Source organism: Rhizoctonia solani, chromosome 7, assembly GCF_016906535.1.
Source record: "Rhizoctonia solani chromosome 7, complete sequence".
NCBI lineage: Eukaryota > Fungi > Basidiomycota > Agaricomycetes > Cantharellales > Ceratobasidiaceae > Rhizoctonia > Rhizoctonia solani.
This window is the reverse complement of record NC_057376.1, coordinates 1334225-1350734: the sequence shown is the minus strand read 5'-3', so window position 1 is coordinate 1350734 and position 16510 is coordinate 1334225. Positions and strand designations below refer to the sequence as shown.

The window sequence follows — 16510 nt, the reverse complement described above, 5'->3', positions numbered from 1 at the left end:
TGGATTTATCTAAGTGAGAGATAGGAGGTTCAATTCAGCCACGAGCAAAACCAAGTGGGTGAGTAGTTGAGTGTTGTAGCAGGCACACGAAGGTGGGGTAAGGTAATCGACGCATAACACCCAAATTTGAATTGCAAATTCCCTCACTCCGTGAATTAGCGCTGAGACATCGGAAGAATATATAGTCACAATTGCGGAGCTCAGAGAAACATTATAAGTATGTGAAAAATGAGCACACTACTTCTTGATGCCCGAAATATGTAAGTAGACATGTAATTGTAGTCTAGCGATCTTCAATTTCCGGTCGTCCCTCTTCCCAGTCTCCATCGTAATTTGAGAATAGTGCCTCAAATAGGCTGGACGACTCTCCAATAACACCGAACGCTTCTTGTAAGGTGCTACCGAGGAATTCAAGCTCCTTGATAACGCCACCTATATAGATGGTTGGCCCTGGATTCCTCAAGACAGGGTTAAATCACTACTTACCCATGAGCATGACATAGGCAAAGAAGAGTAAATGTTTCGAGGCCTTGATGTCTCTATTCTTCACTACCTCCAGTTGTCGTACCGCATCCACAAGTTTCTTCCTCGCTTGCTCAGCAGGGGGCAAGTAGGGTGGAAGTGGCGTTTTGAGCTGGAATGCCCCAGATAGCGTCGAAAAGTATAGTAGGATGTTTCCAACCTCACAATCATATGTCAGTATCATTCTTGATTATCGCTCAATATGCCTAGTATACCATATCACGCCGCTCTTTATTCACCGGAATAATAAACTGGCGTCGAACCACCTGTAAACCGGATTATCTCATGTTTTATGCTCGAACAAAGCCAAATAACTTACTGTGTACCTATAAATAATAACGTTAGGTTGCGAGTAGATGCAATCGGCATAAAGTAAAGCTTACCAATCTTCCTGAGTAGTCGCACATCGTAGGGAGTGGAGCATATCAAGCATTGACTGCAAGCTAGTTAATATAGTCCGATATAAGGCTACTGGAAAAGGTCCCTTGAGTCGAGGCTCGTTCTGTGTCTGTGCGAGAAGTCCTTGTAACTCTATAAGCTTCAACTGCAAATGCAATTCCCTAATGCCGTAGTTGAGTAAGTGTCGCTTTCACGCGTTCAGACAAGAGTACTCGCATTGCCATGAATTCTGTAATGGGTCGCCTGAGATGGGGAGGATAGTTTATAGCTTCATCATCTTGGCCATCCTTAAGTTTCATGGGGTTCTCTCCATTTCCGAAAGCTATCTGTCGAAGCACATCTGGACGAACAGAATAAGAGGACACGAGACACTGGTAGAACCAGCCAATGTTAAGACAGAATCTGCACCGCAAGTTTAGTTCAAATGATATCAGTCGCGCCAAAGGGTAATCATACTCGCTCAACACCCTTCCCAGTTCCCTCCTAGCCTCAAATGGCCACCAGTATCTGCTCACAAAGAAGGCCCAGACTATTCGTGATGTCAGAGATCGTCAGACACGAAAACCAACCGATTTACCAACGCCAATTGTCACAGCCGTAGCTCTACGCCGGGCAACCGTCAAAACAGGAATGTCATCGTCACGGGAGTTGTATCTAAACAATTTCAGTATAGTATGAAAGGATATAGTTTGGACAACCTACGAAAATAGACATGTGAGGTTATATGTAAGAAGCACAAATCGGCCACTTGTAGCGTATTGAGGATAGCTGTTGATTTCAGTCAGTTTCAATCAATGAGGAGATGGAGGCAACTTACTTAACAATATAATAGAAGCATGGGAGTGAATACAAGAACGAACATAGAACAAGTATGGCTGGTTGATGCCTGAATAAAGTGAACACCACAACAGCAACAGTTGCTCCAACGAAGGTACCCATGATACGGTGCAAGCTAAGGAAGTTGGTCTACAAACAATAAAAGTGTTAATGGACCTCGTACCGCTTGATTTTGATATACTACTTACGGCTCCTACGGTGGGCGACAAAACGACAAAGCACTAGCCGTAGGTTAAATTCAAACAGTCTAGTTATCCAAAATGAAGCTCGCTTACAGATATCAGGGCCCACTCTCCCCTGTATTCCATAAAAGTCTCTCTGGTACTCTCGATAAATGCAGGGGCGGCAAGTATGGCTACAGCCATTCCTGTTTTAATGCTGTACTTAATTTCGGGCTGGCGGAAAAACTGTCCCAAGGCCCAAATCGATTGTTTGACTCTCCCCCATGTGCTGAGTTGGGTGCGAGAAAGTCGTAGTGCAGTATTAGGCGCATGAGGTTCGACTTTGGGAAATAATGGGGTGCGATTCTGCGTGGCTTGAAGAAGGCGTGATGCTTTTACCATAGTTCATGGTTAGACTGAATCACTCGGAGAACAGGAGAGATACATACAGATTTGTCGCCTTAGCCCGGGTCGCTTTCTAGGCCTTGATTCAGAGCTGCTCCCGAGTTTCCAGGGCGAAGGAAGTCGTTTGCCAGGGAAGCAGCAGATACTACGTTTCCAAATCCAACTCCAAGAACTCTTTTCTATGGCGACAGCCCTCTCAGTTATGTATATAACGCTCATAACGTCAGTCAATGCCATCAGGTCTCGAGCCAATTCCTTGAGCGTGAAAATAAAGCTTCCAAGTAAGTGCGGTCAACAAAGAGTCAACGCAACAAAGCCGAGCGTACTCACAAGAACACCAATAGCACCGATTCATTCTCCTTGTCCAATGCTTCACTACTTGACGCTTCGCCGTTGTCCCCACCATCTCCCCGACGGAACAACCGCATAACTGCCTGTTCGGAGGTACTTTCGAATTGGAAGAGCGTTTGGTCAATCTCTCGCTTCATTTTGGTAAAATCTTCCAGATCTGAGTCGGAGTCAGACTGGCGAACAGATTGGAATGCATTTGACATTTTGCCCAATGTTCCAACGCAAACTTCCTATTCGCTTCTGTCAGACGAGATTCCGAGGGGAATATCATTTATGTATACGCACGGAAAGCTTTCGCAATGGAGATCCCAAGTCATCTATCAAAGAACGAAACATTGCTTCGGGAGTCTTAGTCTCCTCGTCTTCTTTTCCACTCATATCAATTCCTTTTCCATTCGCCCGAAGCCCCGTTGAATTTGATTCGTCCTTTGTTTCTCTGTGACTTTGTATAAATTCAAACTGAAGCTTAGTCCCGCTACGAAGACCACCAAAATGTTGGGCAAGGTGATTTAGCCCCAAGACGACTTCGTCATAGACCTTGGCAGTTCTTTGAATACGTGGGTCACATCGTTCAACGCGAGCCTCTGCCAATACTTTTTGAAGTGAAGTGAACGACTTTTGATGGGCTTCAGCCGCTTTGATAAGTGTTTGACGGCGAACAGGTGTCTCGTCATCTAGGAGGAAAGCGCTGGTCAACATCTTGAGCAATGTGGCAAACGAGTTCAAGGTGGTAGTCATTTCTTTCCTAAGTTGACGTTAATACCCTGAGCTCTAGTACACAATAGATTGGCCTACTGAAGATTGGTGGTCGCACTTTCGGGCCATAATCCAAAGCATGTGAGGTTTGATATGGTTATTCCTAAGGCGGTGATGAACAACACTTGTGCAAGTACTTCTGTCCCGCCCTCTTTGATAATAACGACGAAGAGCTAAATAAGGACTATGAACCAGCGAATGGGACGAGGGGATAATGGCTACTAACAATAATACTAGTCATACTACAAGCTAAACACCAATCATTAAGCGAGGCGAGCCCCTGGATGTTTACCGGTTGTTCACTCACCGCTGCCAAACGTAGGTTTGTTGACCCAAAGCTTAGACCATGCAATCAGTGCCATAGCCAAGCCTACCCATGCCAACACAAGGAGATCAGCGAGCCACTCCCAACCCGGCTGTAGCTCAAAGAACCAAAAGCTGTCCGTCGCCACCAAGGAGGCGATGGATGCAAATGCTGCTCCCACCAAACAAAACATGTCTGCTTCTATCATTGCGCCGATGGTTTTCTGTTTATTACATTTATGATCAATATGAGACACATCAATGTAGTACTGCTGAACATACGGCAGGATTGTAGTAAACGGCTAGTCGTCGAAGTAAGGCATGTGTAACTCGGAAATAGAGGGAGGCTCTTACCAACTGTAGCAACCATGTGTCCGGTTGGAGATGGCCCTTGTTGGGTTCCAAGTGGGACGATATCTGTCAGCAAATTCGAGAGTGCTGGCACAAACGTGAAAAGGCACCCAATAGTGTAGGCAATTGAGCATTTAAGCACCTTTTTCTGAACAGGAGAAAGTGCAGGCAACCAAATGCGAGAGGTGATTGGGATGGATAGTTGGTCATTAGTTGAATCACTTTCGGTATCCTCATGGTCGGAATCACTAGAAGAATCATAGCTATCTTCGCGAATGATATTCGTTTGCCCCCGGCGACGTATAGACCCACCACCGGCCGTGGCCGAGGTAGACCTGGACAGAAGATGTTCGTCTTCGGTATTGGGACGAGTGAACAGCTCGGTCTCATCATGAGAGCTCTGGGCGATTGTAACGGATTGAGTGAATGGGTGGTTGGGTGCATCAAAAGGAATTTCCTGCGAAGACAAAATGTCCGGGCTTGAAGACTGACTCCTTGCGCCTAAAGGACGATTAGATGAGGACCTGGATTCCCGATTAGATGATGGTAAAGGCTGTCTCAAAGTCCGAGGGGGGTTAGGTGGGGCTACAGCAACCGATGCACGCCGACGCTTTAGTGCTCCATCGTCTTTCAGCAGTTGGCCTAATAACGTCCAGTTGCGATCCAATGGCGGCTTAGTAGGACGGTCCCTAGCTCGATTCTCTACGGGCTCATTCCCAAGAGATCTCGGCATTATGTCACGGAAAGAGCGGGTCAAGTCATTGCCGCGTTGGTCAAACCCCTGAAGAGTAGGGGGTGAAAAGGCTACTTGGGCTTCGTCTTCAAAGAAATTAGCTGGCTTGCGTGATTGAAAGATCGGAAGGGGGCGAGTTCCACCAGGCTCAGCACCAGGCTCGTTTAATATACTCTCTGCGGGTGTGGACTTGCTGCTTCGTGGTAAAGTTGCGAAGGGACCAAGTGATCGCGGGGTGTTTGTTCCACTCTGGACAGGAGATTGTCTGGAAGTCATATCACAGTCTCAACTTGTCCAGAAATCTACCAATAGCTCTCAAAGACACAGACGTAATGGCCACCACAAGAACAACAGATTGTAGTGGCTAGCAAGTGACAGGCCTAGTGCCAAGCACATTTCCGGTACGTCACGTGACTGTGAGACATCAAATCGAAGCACGTCAAACAGGTGCGTCATTGGTCCGATAGAGTAAATATGAGTAAAGATAACGTGAACCCAAGCCTAAATACCTTTCTCCTTGAAAAAGTATCTATATTACATGTTACTATTACACTTATTGTTACACTATGAGCCCATCCAGCAATGGTACATGAAAAAGCGACGTAATACTTCAGCCGAAACAAAACGCTTTACATGGCCATCATAGCTCCAACTAGTACAGGCCATAAAGCTAGGGAGAGTTTTCTCCACGCACTATCTCTCTGTCTCGTCAGGCTTATTGCGCCTGACTGACTATCTGTTGAGATCTGCTGGGAATCGTCGGTGTCTCCCACAGTTGGCATCGGTGGAGCTCCAAGGGGTCCAATAGGTCCGCCAGTCTGCGAAACGCCTTGATCGTTTCCATTGGTAAATCCGGCCATTGAGCTGGTAGGTAGCGGATAAACACCAGTTGAGGTAGGAGCGTTGCCATTCCGAGTAAACCCTGTGGCTTTCTCTGAGCTGTGTCCCAAATTTGTTGTGGTGAGGGTACTCGAGATGCTCTGGTTTGTGTGATCGGAGCCGGACCCACCAGACCCATGAGACGCGACATTGGGATCAGGTTGTTCGTTAAATAACTGGCTGAAATTAGTTCCGTTCATATCTGACAAAGTAAAGTGATTTGTGTTGACAACCGAGCTGGTTTCTTCGGTCGCATAGCGCACGTAGCTTTGAACCCATCAGCATCTCCATATATGCGCATTGGTTATTCAGATACATACTATGCAGTGCTATCGAATCCATAATCGGGCCTAAAGTGAACCGCGACCCATTCATCGTGTATGCTCAGGTTTCGAGCAAGCAATGCGACCCAGTGCTGAAAACACGGACATGATAAACTTGAACTAGGAGCTTAGGAATATTCCGTAGCGCAACTTACATTCTTTCCCCACATTAAATCACATTTAAATCGTTCTGCTATAAATGGATTACCATTCACGTCGTCCTTACTGTAGGACCACTTGAAGACCTGCGTTTGGCCTCCTTGATACTGTGCTCCTGCGGTCGGAACTGTAGGAGTGATATGGGCGGAAACGATTGAGGGTGTAGTAAAAAGAGTTAAAAAGATGATTTTACGAAGAGAAAGCATTAGAAGCAAGTAATATAATATTTAAAGGAGACTAAACGAGTGGAAAAGAGCCTATAGCTGTGAGAGGTGATGGTTGAAGCTTGCAGTTACTCAGGGGTATCGGAATGGAAGATAGTTTAGGGGCCTAGTCACGTGAAACCGATTTTTTTTTTTTTTTTTTTTTGATTCATATTTAAGGAGCTACATGCGAAACAAGGCAAACCGCTCACAAGAAACCGAGGCAAACTACGCTAAGAGAGAGAGAGAGAAAACAAAAGAGGCGACGCAAAGGGAGACACGAGAAAGCGAGGTAGTAAGCACGGGATGACCACATGGGGCCATGTACAGGGGCCATAAGGGCGTGATAAAAGGTATGTCCTAAGGACGGGGGGTGTGGCGGCCGTAAGGGCGTATGGAGCGGTCATAAGGACGTATGGACTTGGGCGTAAGGCCCTACAGAGGTTGAGCGGTTGCCGGCGTATCTCTACACTTCCCGATTCCCGACTTTAGTATGAACTCAGATACTGCCTCCAGTCCCGGCAGTGTTCCGAATAACTCCTCCCAGGAGCGTTCAGGTGATGCTTCAGTGATGATATGTCTGTAATCCTCCGTATCCGGACAGAACATGAGCAGGTGCTCGGGCGTTTGAGATGGTTCGCCGCATGAGCATTGTGGGTCGATGTGTGAGTGGAAACGAGCGCTGTATGCCCCATAAAAGCCGTGTCCAGTGAGGAATTGGACTAGGCGGCATTGTACGTTGCGAGGGTATGTGGGGCGGTTGAATATGGGGTGAAGTTTGAGGGCTGGGGGGCGTGGGATAAAAGTCCCCGAGTCTGGGCGAGCGATCGTGTGTTCTGCCCAGACTTTCTTCCAGTCTCTAGTGGCTCGTTTCGTGGCCATCGTCTTGGCCCATGTGATTGTTCTGTTGAATATGGGGGTAGGTTGGAGCGTCTCGCTCCCCTTAGCTAGTTCATCTGCGAGTTCGTTCCCGGTTATCTTGGAGTGCCCAGGTAACCATTTGACGGTGATGTGGTGGTTTGGGTCTTTCTCCAGGAAGTGTTGGGCGTATTGATGGAATAGCCGGGCGGCGTATTGTGCGGGGTGTCTCTGGAGGGACGATATGGTTTTGACCGCCGCCTGGTTGTCGCAGTAGATGATGATTCGCTTGGCTTGTACTTGTTCGGCAATTGCCACGGATTTGTTTAGGCAAAGGGCTATGCCCAACATTTCCGCGTCATAGATGTTCGCTCTGGGGCCAATACTGTATGATTGTCTTGCTAGGGTCTGGTGCCCGTATTTTACGATGAAGCCTAGTCCGATCTTAGGGACGCCGTTGAGTGAACCGGCGTGGCCGTCCGAGAAACTGTGGATGGTGTTCCCGTTCGGGTTGCTTTCGGCTTCTTCGATCTCGTTCTTGATAACCTTGGCGGCGGCCTTTTTGGTGGCACTGGGTGACTTCTCATCGATTGAGAGTTGGTCCGGCCATGGGTTATTGGGTTTCGACGGGTGAACAAGGTACGGTGTGATGAACTCAATATCCGGGTGTGAGAGGGACGCGGCGAATGCGATAGGAGATTTGGGGTTAGGTTGGGGGGATGTGGAAGAGTCCCAACTCTGTGGCAGTCGTCGCGCGACCTCTGCTAGTGCGGGGATGGATCTGAGTTTGCTAGCAAGATTTTCAATGATTCTAATACAAGCAATGTGTAGGGGAGGGATTGAAGCGAGGTGCTCCATGCATCTGGTGGGAGTTGTTCGGAAAGCACCGAGTATCCATCTCAGACCTTGATTCTGTACTTTCCTAAGTGGTTCGAGCAACGACAATTGCCTACGCCCATGAAACCACAGAGGGAGTCCATAAGTCAAGATCGGAGTGACACTGGCCTTAAACAGGATGCGGGCGTGACGGACTGAGAGACCGTTCTGGGAGTTAGCTAACATGCGTAGACCAGCTAGAGTAGCTCTGGCTTTGACTGCCATGGTCTGGATGTGTTCCTTGAAGTTAAGCTTTCTGTCCAGATAGAATCCCAGCCATCGGACCACGTCCTTTGGACTGATGACAGTATCTGTACCAAAGTGTGAAAAGGTCAGTGAAGGATTGGAATGGGGGGTACAAGCAGAGCGGATGAAATGAATGAGGTCAGACTTAGGAAGTTCAAATTCTAGGCCAAGTTTAATAGCAGTTTGGTTAATGTTCTTGATGATGTCGGTCATGATGGTGATGTTATCTTGATGGGAGCGGGAGTAGGCAAGGATGGTAAAGTCGTCTATGTAGGCAAAAGAGTGGGCTTGAGGATCTATAGAGGCAGCAAGAAGAGGAATCAAGTAGAGAGAAGAGAGGATGGGTGATAGGGGTGAGCCCTGAGGGATACCGACGTCTGGGAGTTGGAAGTGGGGGCAGAGTAGGCCGTCTATACGGAATTGGGCAGTGCGATTGCTAAGGTATGATTTTAGCCAGTCGCATATGTTTGACGAGTAGCCTAGCCTCCTAAGGGTGTATATGAGTCTAGAGTGATCAACGTTATTGAAATATCCTGATACGTCTAGAGTGAGTAGGGAGACAGCCTTGTTCCTTTTCCAGGCAAGTTGGATGTCGTGTATCATGCATAGTCCCGCGTCTGTACATGAGGTGATGTCTTTACCTCCAAATTGAGATTGGGGAATGAGTTGGTGTTCCCCAGCCTCGTGGATGAGCCTAGCTGTGATGACCTTCTCTAGGAGCTTGGAGAGGGTTTCTAGTAGGGCAATTGGTCGGTAGTTCTTTGGGATAGACATGTTAGCGCGGTTGGGTTTGGGGATAGGTGCAATAATACAGTTCCTCAGGGCGGTGGGGTGGTATCCAATGTTCAGGCATAGGTTGAACAGCGTGACAAAGTAATTGGGGGAGGCGTTGAAGGCCCATTTCAGCAAACAGTAGTTAGAACCGAACGCCCCTGGCGCGGAGCGGTTTGATGTAAGATTGATGGCAGTTCTGACTTCCGCGGTGGTGATTGGCTGGTGGGGTCTTCTGGGATGTTCTCTGATGCCCAGGGGTTCCAGTGTGACGTGTGGGGAGTTGGCTGGAGGGAAGAACTGAGCCCCTAGGTGCCTAGCTTTGTCGTGTGGGTGGGTGGCTGTGATGCCTGAAATCGGATGCTGGATGGGGGGGAGGATTGATCGCCGCTTCCCTTGGTACCATTTGAGAACGTCAAAGACACGTTGGGTGGAGATCTCTGCCAGGATCTTGTCCCCTCTGTGTTTCTTGGCCCGTCTAATGGCACCACGCAAGCTTGCTCTCAGTTGTTCCCTTGGTTTTTGGTCAGGGTTGTGCTTGAGGTTATGAACGGCCTCAGAGCACTCGTCTGTCCACCATGGGGATCTAACTGGTCCAGGCTTCTTTTGACGCAATGGGGTGGGCATGACCATCTTGGTGGCGTTTGACATGGCTTCTAGAATCAATGACGTGATCCTATCAGCTTCTTCGGCCGACCGTGGATCTGTAGGGAGAGGGGTCTTCTGGACTTGCCGCATGTATTCTTGGGTCCACTTCTTTTGGTGGCTGGTGTCAATAATGTGCCTGGGGGACGGTTCCGTGACCCCTACAGGCTTGGCTTGGTTGTGGGGGCCAATGGTCCATGTGATGGCCATATGGTCCGAACCAAGGGACTTGCCTGAGGACTGGGCTTCCACCTCCCAGTTGAGGTTTGGCCACGCGTCAACGGCTCGGCTGTTAAGAAGTGTAAGATCTATAATGGCATTGGAGGTATGCGATCTGGGGACGATGTGGGTGGGGAGATTGAGGTGGTTAAGGATGTGGAGGTCTTGGTACTCAGCGTATGCCCTGAACAGTCTCTCCTGTGCGTTTGGGCAATGATGTTCCCACTTGGATTGGTTGAGTGCCCAATCAGGGTGGTGCATGTTGAAGTCCCCAGCCATAATGCATGGTCTGTCCATGGGGATGTTGATGTTGCTGATTGCTTCCACTGTGTCCTTGAAGCTCTTGCCATGGGGGTAGCAGTTGATAATTGTGACCGGAGAGTTGTGGAGTTTGAGGTCAATAGCGAGTATGTCCTTGTGAATGGGGGATATGTCGGAGAATTGTGGGTGTATGTCTTGATTGTTTTGTATATAAATAGCTACCCCTGGCCCCTCGACAGTGTTGGCGCCTGGGGGGATAATGCATAGAAAGTTAGAAGAGGAGACGGTACCATAAATATTCTGTTTTTCTGGGTTAGTGTCTTTCTGGGAGCCAATACGGCCCCACCAAATATCTTGGAGAATAAATATATCAAAATACTCATATAGCGGTTCGTTGAGGAGTGCATGCATTCTTGGGTTGCACCCCGCAACATTTAGTTGGAGTATGTGGTGTTCAGGCATTAACGCCCGTTGACCGGCTTGCAATGATTTGCGTTATGGGGCGGCGGAATTCCGACATTTTCGGGCATTCGGGGGTGTTGAACCGATGTCCGTGGAGGCTGCATGACGTGCAGTATACGCATTCGCACGGGTTCCCTTTGCCGTCCCGTATGCATCGGGGGCAGTTGTCGGCGTTGTGTTCGTCGGTGGAGTGGGTATTGCGTCCGCACTTGTGGCAGCGGGGTTTCTTGGTGCGGCATTGTCTTTCGGTATGTCCGTACCTTACGCATTTTGAGCAGGTTTGTAGGAGGGGTTTGGGGTTGAATTTCTTGATTTCGCATTTTCGACCGTATATGAATAATTGTGGGTTTGTGAGCAGTCGGCTCGAGGTGATGCCCCCAGCGTCTTCGAAGGCGAACGACACTGTGGAGGCCTGGCGGCCCTCTGCTTGTAGGCGCGCCGGGTCTGCAAGCCAATCTGGTGATAGGGTTATTTTGAGGTCGCCGAATTTGGCTTCCTCAGGGAATGAATCCCGTAGCAGCTGTGTCAGTTCGTCTCGGTTGCGCATGCGTTGTGCGGGCCCTCCCATCCCAGTGGGGACGTTGGTGACTACCAGTCGACTCCACGGGACTTCAGGGCCGAACTCGTACTCAGGCATTTTCAGCTTGTCCATGAGTAGAGGAATGGCGTTTTCGATCGCCGTGATGGAAGCAGAATTGGAGAAAGAGAGATGTAGACTCGCCTTGAGTGTCCAGCGGGCTCTGGTGAGCCTGCCTTTACCAAGCGTTCTGTTCGCGGCGTCCAGGCACTCGCGCATGGACACGAAGATACTCTCCGGGTTGGGTTGAGTGACGGGTAGGGTTTTAAAGCGAACGACAAAATTCCTGTCATCGCTCTGTGCGGGCGGGGGTCTCGCAATGTCCCTCTTGAGGGCGGACGCAATGTTGGAGGCTTTGACCTCCGGGGCTTTGGTGTTACCCTTAGCCGCAACATCGGCCCAGCTGACGCTCGTTGGATTGCTTGAATTTTGGGTGGGTTTGGGGCCGGAGGCTGGCTGGGTCGTTTGGGCAGGCTTAGCCTGCGGTTTAGCACCTTCGAGCCTGCTCAGCCTGGTGTTGATGTTGTCAAGCTGTTCAAGCTTCTTGAGGATTTGGTTGAGGATTGTGTTGTCGGTGTTCTGGGTTGTGGATGTGATTGGTTTAGGGTTGAGGAGTCCGGAGGTTGGGTCGAAGTCGATGAATGGGTTGTCGGGTTGTGTATGGGTTATCGTATGTCCCCATCCTTTCCCGGGCTTAGTGTTGTCCCAATCTGGTTCGCGATCCGTTTCCATCTCATCGTTGTCGTTTGTTGTTGTGATGGGTTCGGGTTTCATGGGTCTTCCTTCACGTATGCACTGGGGGTATATGTGACTTGTGCGTTCTGCGTGGTCGAAGGTGCTTTCGTTGATTTTTGCAATTTCTTTCAGGAAGTTGATTGTCGTGTTTTGCTCGCTGGTAGTTTCGTCTTGGGTTACTCTGTTGTTGATGATGGATCGGATAACTTTTGCGGTGATTTGGGAATATTTGAGGGCGCATTGGAGTGCATCATCGCAAGGGTATGCTCCATCTTCGAGTCGGTCGAGCCAGTGTTGATCTTCCGGGTTCCATGTGAGGTCGTGCATGGGGGTTTCTCTGCGAATTTTGTTAATGCGGTTAGGTTTGGGGGTGGCCGACATTGGACGTATGTCCTCTGTCAGCTCCATGGCTACACTTTTGGGTGTGCCGACTTCGCTATCATCGTCCGACGTATGTTCCGCCAGTCTCTCGAACCCTTCCCCTGCGTCTCTAATCTGTTCAGACTCTTGGGAGGAGCTGACGACCATTATGACTGGGGGTTTGTCTTTGGTAGACGGGATGAGTTGGACCTTTGGGCTCGCGACGTGTGATGCTCGGGTGGGGCTAGGGGTACGTGTGTAATCAGATATGGACTCAATATTTATTGTTGCGTCTGCAACTGCTTCTTGGGTAGAACCAGCAGGGATGGTGGATTGGATGTTACTAATTTTTCTGGGTTTTTGGTCGGAGTCGTCAGAACCATACATAGAGATAGAATCATTGGAGCCGTTATTTTTGGATTTTTTAATAGCTTTTCTCTCAGACGGGTATACAGAACTAATATCGTGTGCGTGAATACTGGTGAGATCAGAAGTAGAACGAGTAGAACGACGCAGGATGCCTGAAAATCGCGAGCTGATTCCTTTGCCCTTAGGCCCAGGATTGTCGGTCATGGTGGTCGTCGTCGACACGTGATTCCGTCACGTGAAACCGACGTGTTTCGTGGGATTTTGAATATCAGGCCTCGAGCTTTTCTGACCGTGCCGAGCATCTCTCACAGCGGACTACCACATCTGTGATCGGTATCCTTCCCAAGTTTCGTCGTAGCTGTATTGTATCCTAATATCACTAAAAGGATTGATAAGGTGTGTTCTCTACGCATAGCGCGGATCATATTTATACGGGCTTGCGGTAGCTAATTATTCTCGGTCAAGCCGTATCAAGAAATTGTCTTCGCGATTTAGAGACATAGTCGAGAATAGCTGGCCATGCAATAGTGTATACGCATTGGTATAGATCTAACCGTAATTCTTGGTAAGTGACCCATGTTACAAGCTTGACGCAATTATTTATCTATTCTCATACTTCCAGAAATCGAATTATAGTCATAATATAAAACGATGGCAGAATCCAACAAAACGCCTACTGTATCAACACTTTCTATATCAAAAATCGGCTTGGCGGTGCTGGCGCTCGGTCATGTCTTCCTGATCCACCTCTCTGGGCTATATCTCTTCACTGGAGGATTCCTACTTTCTCGGGTAGCTCTTGATGCAACAAATGAGTGCAAAGAATGTACTCTCGGAACCACTGTTCACAAAAAGGCGGTTATTATTATAATCGACTCTTTGCGGTTCGACTTCATCTCGCCCATCCCGCCTACCGTATCTGATCCATACCATCACAACATCCTCACACTCCCAGCTCAGATTACAGAGGAGAAACCTGACCGGTCTTTGTTGTATAACGCATACTCAGACCCGCCAACCGCTACCCTCCAACGAATCAAAGGCCTTACCACAGGCTCACTTCCCACATTCGTAGACATCGGCTCAAACTTTGGTGGATCGGCGATATTAGAGGATTCTCTCATACTTCAAATGCAGCGTGCTGGCCTACGTACGGCCTTTATGGGTGACGACACGTGGGAAACTGTGTTTCCTGGCGCATTCAATCAGTCTTATCCATTTGATTCATTTAACGTCGAGGATTTACATACTGTGGACCGAGGAGTTATCCATAATATCTTCCCCTTACTCCAGAACCACGGAGAAAACTGGGATGTGATTATTGGCCATTTCCTTGGCGTCGACCACGTCGGCCACCGGCTCGGGCCGTCGCATCCTACGATGAAAGCCAAGCTTCAAGAGATGAATCAAGTTCTGACTCGGGTAGTCGAACTACTCGACGACGATACATTACTTGTTGTTCTTGGAGATCATGGCATGGATAAACGAGGCGACCACGGAGGCGATGGTGAACTCGAGACAAGTTCGGGGTTATGGTTGTATAGCAAAGGCCATGCCCTCACTTCTCCTGACTCGTTGAGCAAGCAACTTCGTGCACAAGGGCATTACCCCGACATTGTTTTCCCTGGATACAGCGAGCCATTTCCTTCGATACAACAAATCGATATTGTTCCCACTATTGCTTTGCTCTTGGGTCTACCTATCCCGCTTAATAACCTAGGCACGATCGTTCACGACGCTTTTGGTTTCAATCTACCGAACAATGAGCCTGCATTGGCGAAGGCAACGTCTCTCAATGTTGAACAGGTCAATCGCTACCTGCACGAATATCGCCGTAGCACCTCGAGTGGAGAACTGGATCCTGTATGGGACGAGCTCCAGTTGTCCTTCAAGGCGGCCACTGGTGAAGCTAACTTAGAACAGAGCGTCGTTCTTCGGTCAAAATTCACACGCCTGGCGTTACAACGGTGTCGCGCACTTTGGGCTCAATTCAATGTCGTTCGCATGGGCCTTGGACTTTTGGTTTTGGTTGTATCCGTGCCGAGCGTATGGGTCTTTTACCGTGCAGTGGCTTCCCATCAGGACAGTTACGAACTTGTCATTCGCAATACTCTTCAAACAGGCGTACTGGGTGCAGCCGCTGGGCTCGGCATGGGTACCGTTCTCCTATGGGGTTTCAAAATCATTCAGCCTCTTCCCTTATCGTCATTCGAGGCGGCGCTTGGTGGTGCAAGTTTTACTTCAGCCGCAAGTATTATCTACCTTCTCAGTCCTAATCTGGTTGCATCCCATTCCCGAAGGTTATCACTGGGGGCAATTGTCCTGGTTATGCATGCGGCAGGGTTCGCCTCCAACTCATTCATCATGTGGGAAGACCGTATCGTGTTGTACCTGTTCATGACGCTCCTTGTCCCCCTCACACTATCCGGAATCAACGCCCCTACCGCACATCTACGAAAGCGAATCCTCGGGTTTGGTACTCTCGCGGCCGTGTGCGTCAGGTTAATGGCTTCGAGCACTGTATGTAGGGAAGAACAGCATCCTTACTGCCACGTGAATTTCTATGCGTCGGCTGGTGCGTCGGCTGCACCCTTCTGGGTCCTTGTGCTCGTACTTCCCGCTGCATGGTTCCTTCCCACCGCTGTTCGCCGGGCGTTGGCCATCTCGGGATCCGACAATGGCATAGCACCATTCTTTGCTACGCTCGTTGTACGCCCAGCTCTATTCGGCAGTGCCCTATGGTGGTCTTTTGAGCGCTTCGAAGGCTCAGATATCCTAGGCGGTGAGGCCGCTGCGCCCATCATCCGTGCTCTTCGAACTCTCATCGCTAGGACCGTACTTCTCGGGGTTACAACTGGAGGATCAGTGCTTTGGTACACTTCAGGTCCATGCATCGCACTCCAACGAAGGACCGACGAAACCGGCAAACCCGTCCTAGCAGTTTTAGGATTCGCAAACGCATACGGTTCATCTTACCTCCTATTCTTCCTCCTCGCATTTAGCTTGACACACGTAGTCTCCCAGTTAACTGCCCAACTTGTGCTTGGTCTATTCCTCCTGGCGCTCCTCGGATATCTCGAGATCCTCGACAGCACGCGAGATGCCAAGTCTCTAAGGGACGAATTCGAAAAGCTATCCAGCGGGAGCAGCGCCACACCGCAAGAAATGTCCGCCGCGCTCGACCGTCTGACGTCAGGGGCAAACCCACCCCGTTCGGGTCCGTCGTTCAACTCGGCAGCTGCACTCTGTCTTCTCGGAAACATTGCGTTCTTTGCAACAGGTCACCAAGCAGTATTGTCCACGATTCAATGGAAATCGGCCTTTGTGGGATTCCCGACTTTGACATATCCATTCTCGCCTATACTCGTGGTACTGAATACGTTTGGCGGATTTATTTTGTCTGCGCTTGCGGTCCCACTTGTGGCTTTGTGGAATCTTGATCCAGCACCAGGATCTGAAGATCGGGCAGTGTGCGATACTCTCCGAGTTGCGCTAGGAGTTGTCCTCTATAGGAGCATGGAACTCGCAGGCAGCGCTATCACGGCTGCATGGCTCAGACGGCACTTGATGGTCTGGAAGGTCTTTGCACCACGCTTCATGTTAGGGGGAGTCGTGCTGCTGCTGACGGATGTGCTTATTATTTTGGGTGTATGGCTTGGCGCAGGCCAATCATTGATAAAGGTTCAGAAAACTTTTAAAAAAGAGGTTTAGATGTCTCGGTACCGTCATTTTTAGAATTTTAGCTACAG

At 49.3% G+C, this 16510-nt stretch overlaps 4 protein-coding genes across 4 annotated transcripts; 1 reads left to right on the top strand and 3 right to left on the bottom strand.

The window, feature by feature from the left end:
- Window positions 1-283: 283 nt before the first annotated feature.
- Window positions 284-6385, bottom strand: RhiXN_06602 (fusaric acid resistance-like protein; the record flags this gene model as incomplete). Its single annotated transcript, XM_043326418.1, has 24 exons — window positions 284-432; window positions 487-682; window positions 738-788; window positions 842-848; window positions 906-958; window positions 995-1066; window positions 1134-1323; window positions 1378-1450; window positions 1499-1575; window positions 1624-1689; window positions 1739-1887; window positions 1947-1979; window positions 2034-2311; window positions 2369-2598; window positions 2655-2905; window positions 2961-3420; window positions 3471-3604; window positions 3658-3680; window positions 3739-3958; window positions 4017-4036; window positions 4089-5083; window positions 5548-5964; window positions 6018-6112; window positions 6176-6385. 24 exons carry the CDS (start codon window positions 6383-6385, stop codon window positions 284-286), a joined length of 4449 nt encoding a protein of 1482 aa, XP_043181850.1.
- A 432-nt stretch (window positions 6386-6817) lies between these two features.
- On the bottom strand, window positions 6818-10669 carry RhiXN_06601 (Reverse transcriptase (RNA-dependent DNA polymerase); the record flags this gene model as incomplete). The annotated part of the gene is made up of 1 exon (XM_043326417.1): window positions 6818-10669. One exon carries the CDS (start codon window positions 10667-10669, stop codon window positions 6818-6820), a length of 3852 nt encoding a protein of 1283 aa, XP_043181849.1.
- Window positions 10670-10712: 43 nt separating this feature from the next.
- Window positions 10713-12965, bottom strand: RhiXN_06600 (uncharacterized protein; the record flags this gene model as incomplete). The annotated part of the gene is made up of 1 exon (XM_043326416.1): window positions 10713-12965. One exon carries the CDS (start codon window positions 12963-12965, stop codon window positions 10713-10715), a length of 2253 nt encoding a protein of 750 aa, XP_043181848.1.
- Window positions 12966-13412: 447 nt separating this feature from the next.
- Window positions 13413-16472, top strand: RhiXN_06599 (pyrophosphatase/phosphodiesterase; the record flags this gene model as incomplete). Its single annotated transcript, XM_043326415.1, has 1 exon — window positions 13413-16472. One exon carries the CDS (start codon window positions 13413-13415, stop codon window positions 16470-16472), a length of 3060 nt encoding a protein of 1019 aa, XP_043181847.1.
- Window positions 16473-16510: the final 38 nt, after the last annotated feature.